The sequence below is a fragment of the Xyrauchen texanus genome, chromosome 4, assembly GCF_025860055.1.
Source record: "Xyrauchen texanus isolate HMW12.3.18 chromosome 4, RBS_HiC_50CHRs, whole genome shotgun sequence".
Lineage (NCBI taxonomy): Eukaryota > Metazoa > Chordata > Actinopteri > Cypriniformes > Catostomidae > Xyrauchen > Xyrauchen texanus.
This window is the reverse complement of record NC_068279.1, coordinates 49628838-49645246: the sequence shown is the minus strand read 5'-3', so window position 1 is coordinate 49645246 and position 16409 is coordinate 49628838. Positions and strand designations below refer to the sequence as shown.

Below are 16409 nucleotides of genomic sequence, written 5' to 3'. Positions count from 1 at the left end.
TGTGTGTGTGTGTGTGTGTGTGTGTGTGTGTGGTTTAAAGTTGATACTCTGCAGCAAAGCGATGAGTTTGCTGATATTGCTGCAGTGGATATGACAGTACAGATAAAATGATGACTTCAGGTGACAGAAATACCATTGAGAAAGCACTGTAAAAACAACCTGACATCAATGCAATGGAGACAAATACAGAACGAGAGCACAAAATGATGCATCAACACAGGAAATGAATGGATAATTACAAAGATAATGACAATCAAACAAGTCATATGCTAAGGAAGAACCGTGGCAACCAGAATCATGATTTCATGAGGATGTCACTGTTAAGGACAATGTCACAAAGGAGAAACACAATACCAAAATACTCTGACGTAAATGATGTTTTAGAGATGTGAGCTTGCGATCTGAACTAAATGTGATGTTGAGAGATAAAGACTGTGCACTACAAAATAATACAAAGACAATAAATAAGACGGCTAGTCTTTCTTTTGCGCTGTCTTCGCTGGTTGCATGCAAAAACAAGCAAAGAGTGCTTTGATGCCAATGGTGCCAATGGACTCACAGAAACATGTTATTATACCTAAATTTTTGCTAAATGTTTTTTGTGTGGCTCTTTGTATGTATTGCAGAAGCTTCCTGGTGAGGTGAACACTAGAGGTACTAAACAACTATGACTTTTATTCACTTTAACACAAATCACATGTAAATGACAGATTATCGGTTCACAAACGCAGTTCCTGACTCCGTTCCACTATGCGGAGCCTGTGGCGTAGGTTCGCCGTAGAAGTATAAATTGGTCTTAATTATTCTCTCACTTTATCGGTCGGAGTGGTCCTTGACTAGTCTGCAAAACAATACTTTTGTCATGTCCAACTCAAAATGAACCGAGCACTGTTACTATGTTATTTTTACTGAAGGCTTATGAGACTTACAAATCAGTGGAATTAATTTAAATTAAAGTACAAAAAAAATATTTACATTTGTCAATAAAAAGTAGTATCTTTTTTGTTGGTATATGGAAGAATTATTCTTCAAGTAACTAAATGAATCATTAATTGATCAATTAAAGAACTAGAACCGTTTAGTGGAATCGATCAGATTTCCTTAAGATCCCCACCCCTGATGTGGATTGAGTCAACACGATGGAGAAGACACAAAAATGACACATTCTAATAATGATGTCATAAGGCAGTCATTGATGAATTGCCATAAATACAATGAAAATGATCGCATACACAACCAGTTAGTGATAAGAGCCCACCTATGGAGTTCTGCCTCCTGGACAGCAGGGGCAGCAAAGTAAAAGTGCTCTTACCAGTGTGGAGACTGCAGAGGTGTACATAGGGGTTTGACCAGAGGACAGCAACACTGGCTGTGAAAAAAATAGCATAGGAGGAAGGAAAACTCAACAGCTGGAAAAGTAGCAAATTATAAACTTATAGGATAACAGAAAACATCAAAACAAAGTCTTTGATTTATACGCACAGGGGTGTACAATGCATTTATGCATCACAATACATTATGAATGCATTGCATCTCATATGTAACAATGAAAAATCAATGCATCGATTAAGGAATTGAATAACTGATTTTTATTGCTGTGACAAAACCCAATGTATGACGCATTCATTTACAAATTAGTGACCTATTTTCATGAGTAACATTATTATGAATCATGCAAAAAATCATCAAATTGAAACAAACCCAATGAAAATTCAGATTTCATTATGAATTGTTTCATCGAGTGCAAGAATGTTAATCATTGTCAGATCAAACTTTTGTATACCCATGCATTTGTTTTATAAGCTGTGAATGTTTACCATATAGATTGCTATGATATAAGAATATTTCCTGCAAATCTGTGAGCAAACTTTACTGAGAGTTTAAAGAAATTCCTAATTAGTGTTCAGAAACTATTCTAAGCTCAATAATAATATAATTGCTACATTCCATCAAAGACTTTGGACAGGGGAGGGAAAACAGATATGGAAAATAACTGTTAAGGGCAAACAGGAGATAAACAAGTCCAGCAGGTACTAACCGAAGACCTGTTTATGTATCTAATTATTGTAATGGTTGTAAATTGGATTAGGAATGGTAGCAGAAGTCTTAGATAAGTATAAAATGGTTTAAAAATACTGAAGAGCTGAAGCCATTTTTTTCAGTAGGTCATTTTAGGGCTTTCACTTACAGTAAAAAGAGTCAACATGAATTTACCTATTTACTTTTTTATTGCACATTTCTAATCTTATGTTTGTAATAATCTTTTGTAAAATTTGTATAACTTCCTCCACCTCTGAAATGACTTTCCTTGTCATCTGGCATCACCAAGCCCTCTTGTTTTTCAGCCCCTCCTCTCCAAACACCTAGCTTCATTCTCGTATGTAATGCCCACTTTTCTCAATTCCTGATGATAAAATAAAGTCTCACTCTACTTTTTTACTTATTGAATATCCTGTTTGACTTAGAAACATGTCACATTATGTAAATGAACAGATTTTTTTACATTGGCTTTAACAGGCCGAAAAGGATACAGATTAAATTAATGGGTGTGTGAGCAAGAAAACTGATCAGGGTAGAAAAGCGAAGAGAGGAACTGATAATTGAAACTGAGGAGCATGTGCCCAGAAGATTAAAACAAAAGAATGCAAGAGCACAGTCTGTATCATTTGTGTGTGTTTGCCTGATAAACAAACGCCCCTTTAGAGTGAAAAAACAAAACTAATGCTCTAGCCTGGAGCTGTCCATGGTCCTGAGCTACATCCGCAGTTCTATGTATTAACAGCAGGTGGCGATGTTGTTCAGTCCAACTTTTGAGCCATTATATCACCTCAGCTATTGCTCCTCAGCATGACAAATCCATCACATGTAAGACATGGTGTGGTTTCCAAAAATAAATAGGAAACTGTGAAGATAAGACCACTCGCACTACATATTCCCTGAAGCTGTAGGACAGTTGCTAACCGTCTTGAGCTCTTTCTAAACCCATGACCCAAATCCATACTGAGAATTTGATGATTGAAAGATTCCTTCAGGAACGTCTCTCTTATTTTCTAGCCTACCCTGCTCCTTTACTCATAAATGTATAAATACATCAAAAACTTAAATTTAAATTGTTGAAGAACTACATACAAATATTACTTATCACACTCTATCACATCTTTACAGAACCTGCTGTGTAAAAGTAGATCATAAGGGTAATATATATATATATATATATATATATATATATATATATATATATATCAACATATATGTGTGTGTGTGTGTGTGTGTGTGTGTGTGTGTGTGTGTGTGTGTGTGTGTGTGTGTGTGTGTGTATGTGTGTGATGGACTGATAGAAAGATAAAAAAGAATGATAGATAGATGACAGACAGACAGACAGACAGACAGATAGATATATAGACAGACAGATAGATGACAGACAGACAGACAGACGACAGACAGACAGACAGAAAGATAGATAGACAGACAGACAGACAGACAGACAGATAGATGACAGACAGACAGACAGACAGACAGACAGATAGATAGATAGATAGATAGATAGATAGATGACAGACAGACAGACAGACAGACTAGATAGATAGATAGACAGACAGACAGATTAGACAGACAGACAGACAGACAGACAGACAGACAGACAGACAGACAGACAGACAGACAGACAGACAGATAGATAGATAGATAGATAGATAGATAGATAGATAGATAGATAGATAGATAGATAGATAGATAGATAGATAGATAGACAGATAGATAGATAGGTAAAGCTGTAAACTGTCAAGCAACTGTAAAAATGACAATTTAAACAATGTTATAGCTCAAATAAGACATTCGTTTTAACAAAACTCAATAAGTTTTAGATTAGTTATCAATATTACGCCACAAATATGTATTAAACCCAGAATATTTCTTAAAATATTTTGAACATATTTGACCACAAAGGCTGATTGTCCCCTTTATATGAAGATAAATCAGTAGCAAAACTCGAGAGCTTAAGTATTTGGATTTGAGAACTTGTGCAATAAATATTTGTACTCGTAAGTTGAAATTTACACTCACAGCACCGATGTAAAAACTGTCTGTTATGGCAAAGTGAAGGAGTTTCATTACTGAGTAAAACCTGTAAAAATGTATTCTTCAACTACTACAATCACAAAATTATATTTCCACATGAGGAAAATTCTTCTGGAACTCTATCATTAATAACAGAAATTGGAGGAAAACATGGTTGATACCTAATACATATTGTGTATACATAAATATAAATTGTATAGAAGTATTCTGATGTAAATAACTCATGTACCTTTAGTGGGAACAAGAGTGAAACTCTTGATCATATGTTTTTATTTTGTGATCTTGTATCTGCTTTTTGGAATGATCTCCATGAGTCTCCATTATTTAAGTTAAAGTTAAAATATATATACAGTGAGGAAAATAAGTATTTGAACACCCTGCTATTTTGCAAGTTCTCCCACTTGAAAATCATGAAGGGGTCTGAAATTGTCATCGTAGGTGCATGTCCACTGTGAGAGACATAATCTATAAAAAAAAATCCAGAAATCACAATGTATGATTTTTTAACTATTTATTTGTATGATTCAGCTGTAAATAAGTATTTGAACACCTGTCTATCAGCTAGAATTCTGACCCTCAAAGACCTGTTAGTCTGCCTTTAAAATGTCCACCTCCACTCCATTTATTATCCTAAATTAGATGCACCTGTTTGAGGTTGTTAGCTGCATAAAGACACCTGTCCACCCCATACAATCAGTAAGAATCCAACTGCTAACATGGCCAAGACCAAAGAGCTGTCCAAAGACACTAGAGACAAAATTGTACACCTCCACAAGGCTGGAAAGGGCTACGGGAAATTGCCAAGCAGCTTGGTGAAAAAAGGTCCACTGTTGGAGCAATCATTAGAAAATGGAAGAAGCTAAACATGACTGTCAATCTCCCTTGGACTGGGGCTCCATGCAAGATCTCACCTCGTGGGGTCTCAATGATCCTAAGAAAGGTGAGAAATCAGCCCAGAACTACACGGGAGGAGCTGGTCAATGACCTGAAAAGAGCTGGGACCACCGTTTCCAAGGTTACTGTTGGTAATACACTAAGGCGTCATGGTTTGAAATCATGCATGGCACGGAAGGTTCCCCTGCTTAAACCAGCACATGACAAGGCCCGTCTTAAGTTTGCCAATGACCATTTGGATGATCCAGAGGAGTCATGGGAGAAAGTCATGTGGTCAGATGAGACCAAAATAGAACTTTTTGGTCATAATTCCACTAACCGTGTTTGGAGGAAGAAGAACGATGAGTACCATCCCAAGAACACCATCCCTACTGTGAAGCATGGGGGTGGTAGCATCATGCTTTGGGGGTGTTTTTCTGCACATGGGACAGGGCGACTGCACTGTATTAAGGAGAGGATGACCGGGGCCATGTATTGCGAGATTTTGGGGAACAACCTCCTTCCCTCAGTTAGAGCATTGAAGATGGGTCGAGGCTGGGTCTTCCAACATGACAATGACCCGAAGCACACAGCCAGGATAACCAAGGAGTGGCTCTATAAGAAGCATATCAAGGTTCTGGCGTGGCCTAGCCAGTCTCCAGACCTAAACCCAATAGAGAATCTTTGGAGGGAGCTCAAACTATGTGTTTCTCAGCGACAGCCCAGAAACCTTACTGATCTAGAGAAGATCTGTGTGGAGGAGTGGGCCAAAATCCCTCCTGCAGTGTGTGACACAGAACGTTTGACCTCTGTAATTGCAAACAAAGGCTACTGTACCAAATATTAACATGGATTTTCTCAGGTGTTCAAATACTTATTTGCAGCTGTATCATACAAATAAATAGATAAAAAATCATACATTGTGATTTCTGGATTTTTTTTTATAGATTATGTCTCTCACAGTGGACATGCACCTACGATGACAATTTCAGACCCCTTCATGATTTCCAAGTGGGAGAACTTGCAAAATAGCAGGGTGTTCAAATACTTATTTTCCTCACTGTATATATATATATATATTTTTGTCAAATACATTATATTATATATTATATAACGAAAACAGATCTCTGGAAAACACTGTCAATTTTTTTTTATTCTGGTTGCAAAATTTTAAATACACAAAATACAAAAAAAATTATTTTTTTAAGTGCTTGTTAAGTGCTTAATAGATGTTAAGAGATTTATTAGTGATAAAAAATGTATTTCTTTTATTGCCTGTTCTGATAAGATTTTTGATGTGAATTAGTTTTCTTCTCCTTTCTATTTCCTTTTTTCCCATTACGTTTTGTGATGCAAGTGTACAAGTGATGTAAATTATTTAGCTACAAATATACAAGTCTGCATTGATACTCCTTTATTGCACTTTTTCATTTGAACCTTTTTTTCTTCAATTAAAAAAAATATGTGTAAGGGCAAAGCAGAGCTGGTCATCGCGATGGAGAGATCTAACATCCGAGGGTATGTTTTTTTGATAATTATCAAATAGTATTCAAAAAAAGTTTTGTATAACTTTCACACTTATCAATATGATTTCCTTTACTGATATACTAATGTATATTGTTGATGAAAACCACTTTTCACAATGTAAAGTTTTACCAGGCATCCAAGTATTGCACAGGTAGTTGTCCATTAGTGTGAAGTCTAACTAACCAACATTCATTATTTTTTAGCTGAAGCAAGTTCGCTAATGATGATCAGTAATTAAGGGAAGATTTACAGTCAGCCGGTCATTAGCCAGACCCCCAATGTGAAGCAGTCTTTTATTATCACGCTGAGTATATCTGTGAAGGAAAATTTATTGATAAGTGTGGGAGTTTTACAAAACTTCTTTTAATACTTTTAATGAATTATTTATAAATAAAACATACCACTTTGGCATGACATCATCGTATCATAATGTCCCGTTTCATTGGCTAGGCATCAACTAATAAATCGACTTCATTGACCCCTCCCCTCCCCCTCCCCCTCCCCTGCCAAGCAATGGTCTTGCTCTCTCGCATGAGTATTTACAAGTGCACAAGTGAGTTCTGCTATGGTTTCTTGCAAAAGTAGTTGCAAAAGTCAAAGTGTGAAGATCTAAAGTTGCAGTGCCAGATTTGAGAAGTTGTAAGTGCAGATTTGTGGTTGTACTGCGAAAATGAATTAAAGCACAAAGGTTAATGTGTAGACAAGTTTGTGTCTGTAGTTGTATTTATGTGAATGTAATTTTACACATTTGTGACTACTTGTCTGCAATTGTGAACACAAGCTTTGAATTGTCTGTGAGACCATTTTTTTCACATTGGTGTGGTGAGTGTAAATTTCAACTCATGAGTACAAATATGTATTGTACAAGTTTTCAAATCCAAATATGCAAGCACTCAAGTTTTGCTACATATCTACCTTCATACTTTTAGAGGTTCTGAATTATTGTGTATGTGTGTGTGTGTGTGTGTGTGTGTGTGTGTGTGTGTGTGTGTGTGTGTGTGTGTGTGTGTGTGTGTGTGTATGTGTGTGTGTGTGGGTGTATATGTGTGTGCGTGTGGGTGTATGTGTGTGTGCGTGTGTATGTGTGTGTGTGTGTATGTGTGTGGGCATGTTTATGTGATTTACGAGGACAATTTTTTAAGTTACAAACTGGTAATTACAATGTTATTATGCTCTCAATGTGGTTTATGAGAACATTTCTAGTGTCCCCATAAATTAAATCGCATAAAAATCATACTAAACAATGTTTTATTGAAAATGTAAAAATGCAGAACTTTTTTGTGAGGGTTAGGTTTAGGGGTTGTGTTAAGTTTAGGGGACAGAATCTATAGTGTGTACAGTATAAAAATCATTATGTCTATGGAAAGTCCTCATAATGATCGGTAGACCAACATGTGTGTGTGTGTGTGTGTGTGTATATATGTGTGTGTGTATTTATGTGTGTGTGTGTGTGTGTGTATGTGTATATGTGTGTGTGTGTGTGTGTGTGTGTGTGTGTTGCAAGCAAAGTGTACTGCATGTAGTGTATGTAATGTCACATATGTGCATTAAGGACAAGTGCAAGAAAAAAGACAAAAATACATAAATAACAAATACAATATATCAAGATCGTATTACCTACAGCATACACATAATGGTTGCTTAAAAATGTTTTCAATTTTACAGCAATGGTCACAGTTCTACAGCCATTGCCATGGGTACAAATACTGTAAATAATGATAAGAGGTGTGAAACTTAATAATCTATTTATTACACTTTAATTTCTGATCAAAAATACAATTCTTGACCTATTTGAAATTTTCTGACAATACACCAAATCCTGATGCCCAATCTACTTCCAGCACGACTACATTAAATTGTCCCCTATATTTGTGTCTTCAGCATATTTTGAAAACAAATAACAACAAATAAATTGTCGAATCCAATTTAACCCAGGCTTGACCAAATTTCAAAGTAAACAATTTCTGAAATAATTACTAAGGAATATAATTTAGTGATAGTCATGTAATATCAAGTCATAAACAATTTTAATCAAATCATTGTCAGAGCAAATATTTAAACTCATCTATATTATAATTTAGATATTTAGAGATTTTCTTTACTATCTGACAAAATAAATATGCTATAAAATCAGTACAGTAAAGGTAACCACAGTGGTATGCATGTTTGTGTGTTGTTTTTCACAGGCATGTTTCACATGAAGACAGATGGTGTCACAGAGAGAGAGAGAGAGAGAGAAGCTGGGTGGAGGAGGCGGCATTTGGTTACTGACCTTCACATGCAGCCAAACGCCCTTGACACACTGAACACAGCTAACACTAGCATGTACAGTAAATGAGCTTCATGCTATAATGCTTTTACAGAATACATACTAACATGAGTGAACATATACAGTATAGCATGAATATGCTGCCTCTTAAGACACCTTCTTTTGGCAAAATTTTAAGGCAGCACTGCATGTATCCTTTAAGATGAAGGCAATCCCAGAATGCATTGCGACGAGCTCAGTGGGGAAAAAATCATACATGGTCACAGATAAAGCAGGAGAAATGTTGATTATAGATAAGGGAGACGGGGCTGGTTGTCACACGCAGTGGCAATCCATGAGGACATTTTCTGGGGAGGCAAATATTTAAAATCCTGTCTTGACAACTAATGCGATATAATCTTTCCGATCACGAATAACACCCAGAACTTGTCAATCTGCAGATGATAAAGAGAAATAATTATAAATGAATGAAGCGCCCCATCCAATCTAACATCTGCTCATCTTCAATATGTTCACAGCTACTCCACCCTCCGCTCATTCGTTGAGTTGAATTTATATATGATTCTGCTTTTCAGTCCTGTTTTAAAGAGGCTTTATCATGCTTTTTGGGATTTTACCTTTCAGTTAGTGTGTAATATAGCTGTTTGTGCATGTAAAGGGTCTGCAATGTTACAAAGCACAAAGTCCACGCCAAAGGGAACTACTCTGTCCCACAGAAAACACTGCTCCTAAACTGCCTGAAACACCTGGTTTACCGTCCAGCCATGGCTTCTGTGGCATAGCTACATTACAATGTATCACATTTGCATAATGGCCACCTCAGGAATGCGCTGCTCAGGAAGCCTCGGGAGCTGAAACTCGGTTATGGTAAGGGGCGTTACATTTCTGATACATGCTATAAGCAGTTGACCAATTAAAACAGATTGGGCCAGCTGACCAATCAGAGCAGACTGGGCTTTTCGAAAAGGGGGGCTTTAAAGAGACAGGAGCAAGAGTGTTTCAGACAGAGGGTGAAAATAATGTGTTCTTTGAACATTAAAGCATGTAAACCTATTCAGCCTATGAATCTGTACTTATGGGCTCTTATGACCTCAGTTTCTAAGTTTGCATTTTTATATCAGCGCTGCAACATATCAGTGCCTACTGTATAAATCCTTGTAAACATCTGCGTTAAGTTCAAATGTTTTTCCCTGCCTATCACGATTGTATCTGAAAAGCATCCTTAAAGTGATAGTTCAGCCTTTAATTAATATTATATAATAATTGCCCTGACCTCATGTTCTTCCAACCCGTGAAACATTCTGTATTCTGTAGCACTCAAAAGACAGAATTTTATGGACTGATAGTCTCAGTCACTATTCCCTTTCAAAATATGGAGAGGAAAAAACATGCAGTGTAAGTAAATAATTATTAAGTTTAAATATTATGTCTAACATCTCCATATATAATTTTTCCAAAATGGAAAATTCTCACGTCCTTTACTCAACCTCATCCCATCCCATCCAAATATATTTAGAAGAATATCTCAGCTCTGTTAGTTTACACTAGAATGCAAGTGAATGGGTACCAAAACCTTGAAGCTCAGAAAGCACATAAAGGCAGCATTAAAGGAATTCAAATGACACTGGTTCAATCTGTCTTCAGAAGGAATATGATAAGTGTGGGTGACAAACAGATCAAATCCTTTTTAACTAATAAATGCTTTTGGTGATTCAATTCTTTGTGCATATCAGGGCGGTATGGTGGTGCAGCGGTTAGCACTGTCGCCTCACAGCAAGAAAGTCGTGGGTTCAAACCCTGGTTGCCCCGGCCTTTCTGTGTGGAGTTTGCATATTCTCCCCGTGTCTGCATGGGTTCTCTCCGGATACTCTGGCTTCCTCCCACCATCCAAAAGACATGCAGGCTAGGTTAATTGGTGTCTCCAAAAAAATTGCCCTAGGTGTGGATGTGGAGGTGAGTGTGAGTGTATGTGTGGCCCTGCGATGGATTCGTGACCTGTCCAGGGTGTCCCCCGCCTTTCGCCCAATGTTTGCTGGGATAGGCTCCAGCTCCCTGTGACCCTGTACACAGGATAAGCGGTTGACGATGGATGGATGGATGGATATTTGTTTCTCATCCACACCTATCATATTGCTTCTGAGTCCTATAAACTACTTTTATGCTACCTCTATGTGCTTTTTGGAGCTTCAACGTTCAAACCATTCACTTGCATCGTATGGACCAACAGAGCTGAGATATTCTTCTAAAAATGATTTGTGTTCTGCAGAAGAAAGAAACTCATACACATCCAGGATGGCATGAGGGTGAGGAAATGAGCTTTGAATTAATTTTTTGGTGAAATATCCCTTTAATTTGATGTATGGAAGAAAGAAGTCATATGGGTTCGGAACAACATGGTGGTGAATGGTGACAATTTGCATTAATAACAATAAATTAATAGTATTATTATTATTATTATTAATCATTCTGTAATGCATGTTATATGTGTATCATGTACTGGAATATAGGAGAGTAAAATAATATTCTGTTAATACTAAGGCAACTGAAGCATCATATAGCATTGCTTTACGTATAGGACTGCGTTTCCCCACCTCTCTTGAAAAGCTATGAAAGTCCTCATCCCCTTCACCTCCACTTAATTATGTGAGTGCGGGTATTCCGCTTTGACCTGCTTAAAAGCAAATACCAATCAAGGTTGCAGGTGGAGGACGATTTATGTTTATTCCTTTTTACCGCGCAGCCCCGCATCGATCACCTGTATGCATTAAATAGTCGGACTCATTGTTCCCACTGATGTAGGGGCGATGAAAATGAAGAGGCAAAATCTGCAATCCAATTTTTTTCTTTTCTTTTTTGCTTAACGTAGGCCTATCTGCAAATGATTTTTATGCATTTGATACTGTGACAAAACAGCGCATATCTTGCTGATGTTGTTTGATGTCTGATGTTGATGTTTTCAAAGTTGAATTGGCTTAAGTAGCCTAAAATCTACAAAATATCTCTTATTTAATTGAGATAATTGAATAGCCTGTGGTTGTTAATGAACATTTTTCCAGTTTAGTTATTTGACAGTCGAGGGTTATCTGTTCAGTGATCAGAATGGCAGATTTTTTTGGCTCTTAGGTTTATAGGGCTGTTGAGAATACTTTATGTCGTAAAAATGTGTTGCAAATTATGTGTTCACAATATGTTTTAAAAAGAAAGACAAACGTGTTTGAAATGTTTTGAAAAAATATAACCTATTTCAAAATTATATCCGAATTTAAAATGGAATGATGATAGCTTAATAAAAAAGTATATCTTACTAAAACAAATTATGTATATTGATTAAATAAATTAAGTGGAACATAGCTTAGCAATACTAATAATAGTATTACTATTACTACTACTCCTAATAGTTGTAGCCTAGTAATACCAATAATAATAGCATAAGTAGTGGTTGTGTGGAGGTGTTGGGGGGGTGCATTGGGGGGCACAGCTATTTTCAAGTTATCTAGGGGGAGGCTCACTCAATTTGAAAACCCCTGGTCTATAGAGAGTCCTCATAATGATAGCTGCACCAATATGTGTGTGTGTGTGTGTCCACACACACACACACAAACACACTAGGGCTGCAACTAATGATTATTTGGTATCACCTGAAGCTGTTTTGAAAGTTTAGATGAGATTAGAAAGAGCAGGAGACTTTGAGGAAATCCCGTTTCTTCCCGGATCTTCCCGTTTCCTCAGTGGCAATGAACTACTGTGCGCAAATGTCAATAATGCACGCAAGGGTTTACAACGTGCACGCAAGTTCTTCCTTTTCCTCGAGTGGCTTTTCTATTGAGCGTACGAGCGTCAATAACACACGCGGATTAATGCCATTGAAATAGCATAGCCTTGGTAGCTCAGTGAGTATTGACGCTGACTACCACCCCTGGAGTTGCAAGTTCAAATCCTGTGTGCTGAGTGACTCCAGCCAGGTCTCCTAAGCAACCAAACTGAGGGTACAGTCGCATGGGGTAACCTCCTCGTGGTTGCAATTAGCGGTTCTCTCTCTCAATGGGGCGTGTGGTAAGTTGTGCGTGGATCGCAGACAATAGCATGAGCATGCTGGGAGTCTCTGCAGTGTCATGCACAGCAAGCCACGTGATAAGATGCACGGATTGACGGTCTCAGAAGCGGAGGCGACTGAGACTTGTCCTCTGCCACCTGGATTGAAGTGAGTAACCGTGACACCATGAGGACCTAGTAAGTAGTGGGAACTGGGCATTCCAAAATTGGGGAGAAAAGGGAATTAAAAAAATGATAAAATAGATACATTTCCCCAGAGCCTTTTGTTAATTTTGCGACTGAATACTGCAAAAATAATACTGTTGCAAATGTAAACTGTATACAGCTCACAGAGCTCTGTGATAGTGATGACCTCACTGCATACACTGCTCTTAGAACATATTTACGAGATAGCGAATTGTCTTCACAATACCATAGCGCCAACAACTAGTCTTTGTGTGTGTGAGTATCCATACCTTTATTGGAGAGATGTGTGTGTGGGGGGCATAACTGTGCAAGGAATCCATGGCAGCCAGATTCTTATCACTCATGTGAAGCATCTCAGCGCTTTTACTGTGAGCCAGGTGGGCGGGGCTATGCTCCAGGGGCGGAGTCTCTTCATCCTGATATCGATATTTCTACAACGAGGAGAGAAATAGAGAGAATGCACTCAAAAACACATTCTGCAGCTTTGCAAATGAAAAGATGTAAAGTTCACAAAAACATTTATTTGGCACTAGATACATCAAAAGGAGATAGAAGGAGATTAAGCAAACATTAGAAGACTTCCTACAATGAAAGTCCACAGAAAGGGTGAAATAAGGTGAAAAAATGTGGACATATTTAAATACAAGGTAAAAAGATGTAAACTGAATATAGAGTAGCTGCAAGAAGCAGTCAAGCACAACCATTTCATTAAGTGAATACAAGGAGTCTAGGACAACAGAGGTGCCACTTTCTGATCAACTCATGTGGGATTCGAGCCAACAAACTTTGGGTTTTCACCACAGAGATTTAGCAAACTCTCTTTTGGCGGCCATCTTGGAAATGCTCCATGTAAACAATATAAAAATACACTGGGGAAAGAACAAAATTTTCAAAACGTTTAGTCAAGATTATGATGAATTTCTTTTTTTAAATCAGCAGTAAAATCTTAATACAATGGTATTATAAATTGTCCCTCTTTAGCTCTGATTACATAAAAAACAAACAAAAAAAAAACTGTTTTTCAGGCAGCTCATGTTCATGTTCATTTCAAGTTAACTAAAAGGCGATGTATGTAACTTCAAGGTGATTGGCTCTTTTACCTATAAGGCAGGACTTCCTCATAGTTACTTTCATTCCAATTTCTCCCACTCATTTTAATACATGTGGTCCATTTTGAGGCTAACAAGTCTCTTGCTTAACCCCCTGTGCAACACATCCTACAGCTTTTTGAAACCCAGTTTGTAACTTTTGTCTGGCATGGTCTAAAAATCTTTGAAGCCAAATTTGGTGAGACTTGGACAAAAATAATAACAACATCAGATTTTATTGGTGATTTGATTAATAAGCTCAGAAAACGTTTTTGGAGATTTCAGTCTGCCTTCATTCAAGTAGCTGTACTTGTACGAGATAGCTGACTTGAGGTGTTACCAAGATGGCCAGCAAGTAAACTGACATGTTTTACACCCTGTTCACACCTCATTTTGGGAGATCTGATCACAAGTGGATGATCAAGACACATCACTATAAACACCTGGTCGTAATATGTGTCTTTTTTAGCACTTTTGTTTGGATTTCGAGGGTAGGGTTTCTGATTTTATGACAACATGCTGTACATCAATCATTACGTCAGTCTATGAATGGTTATTTCCTTTAAAAACGGCACGTAACAGGAAAAATTTGAGTGTTTACACTTCGAGCCCAATGTGGTCCCATGCCTTTTCAACCACCTCCAAATGTGGATAAAGTTAGAACATCTCAAATGTTTTGGACCCTGTTTACACCTGTCTTAGTGAAGTCCCATTTCAAAAGGAAATCGCTCAAAATGGCCAAATATACCAGGTGTAAACGAGGCCTTAGAAGGACTCGTGTCTAGAACAGATAGAATAGGATCCTTCAATCCAACCAGGAAAGAGGAGAGTGAAGAGAGGATTTGGGGGTAGATAACAGTCAACAAGCTCACATTACCAATAGCCAGCACTACTGAGCGAATGAGAGAGATAGAGATAGAGATAGAGAGAGAGAGAAAATGCAAGAGACTAGTGCAAAAAGCAAAGATAAATAAATCTTGCAAGAAGTATTGCAAAATGTGTCCATGCAATGTGGAAATATGAACCCTAACCTTAATCTTAAACTGTTATCCTAATCCTGTCACAACAGTTTTTCAATCATCCTAAAATCATAAGATAACATGTAGTTTTATGAGGTTTTGTTGAACAGTGTCAAACAGTGTTGTGTGTGATAAATAGCATTTATGAGAAATCATCTGCAGCATGAGAAAAGGAAAATGATATGAGTCAATATTTGGAAATCTAACACCAGTGTTGAACCTCACCTCTATGAGGAATAAAAAAGACATACAATTTTCCGAAAGGTTTCAAGCCGGGTCAAGTCAGTTTTTCAAGTAGGACTTTGGGTTCGGTTGGGATTGGGTTTGTAATTAATGAAAAAATAAACCGGCCTACCAAGCTTGTTTTCCTCACATGCTCTCACTCTCAGGCACACACGAACAAACGATTTAGGAGATGTTCACACAGAACCTGTTTTTGCATGTGGCTATTCTGTTTTCCTATGTAAACACATGTAGGATGAATGTCGCACCGCATCTCGCTGTTTCTTCAGCCTCTCGTGCAGGACAGGCACATTTTAGATAATCTTAAAATTTTCTAAAATGCATGTAGAGGAACATGCACTCTGTTTCATTCATTACACTGTCAATGTACTAAACAAGTTCAGGCTGCATAGAGAGTACTGTTGCATTGTTTAACAATATTCCAGATTGTTCTGCACCAAGCAGAGTTTCAGCACACAAACAGTAAAGCAATGTCTTTTCCCTTCTGCTCTAGTGTACTGAGGAGCTGCGGTGCCTTGTTAAAACTGTGTATGTTTACTGTTTTAATACTGTTACGAATGTTGCCTATATGATTTTATAAAATACAGCCTATTGCAACAGTACTTGCTAGGAGAAGCAATAATAAAGTTAGTGGGCAATAATTTTAAGGGCCGTGCAGACCTCTAGTCTGTTACTCATCCAAAACCGATCATACCACAACGTGGTTTGAACCGCTCAAAATGTATGGATTACATTTATACTGCCTTTATGTCCTTTCTGGAACATGGAAGTTTTGGACCGTATGAACTTGCATTGCATGGATATAATAAACATGTCACATCTATGAAAAAAATCTTCATTTATGTTTGGCAGAACAAAGAAATTCATAGAAGTTTAACAGCATAAATAATGAGAGAATTATCAGTTTTGGGTGAACTATTCCTTTAAAAGAACCTCATAGCCATAGCGTAAATGTTTTTGGTGAAATCAATCAAGAAACGCTGGGATAAAAGAAAAATTACACACATCAGCTTTAAGACAAATTATGTATTTAATATTTGAAATATAAATAATGTAACCTAATGTATATATTAC

At 37.3% G+C, this 16409-nt stretch overlaps 1 protein-coding gene across 1 annotated transcript in view; it reads right to left on the bottom strand.

Moving 5' to 3' along the window:
- Positions 1-1158: 1158 nt before the first annotated feature.
- LOC127638438 (disks large homolog 4-like) overlaps positions 1159-16409 on the bottom strand; it is a 111656-nt gene continuing 96405 nt past the window's right edge. Inside the window, exons 2-3 of the mRNA XM_052119971.1 lie at positions 13255-13416; positions 1159-1369 (exon numbers count right to left, since the gene is read on the bottom strand). Coding sequence (XP_051975931.1) covers positions 1259-1369; positions 13255-13416 — 273 coding nt within the window. The 3' untranslated portion in view covers positions 1159-1258. The remainder of the gene's footprint in view (positions 1370-13254; positions 13417-16409) is intronic.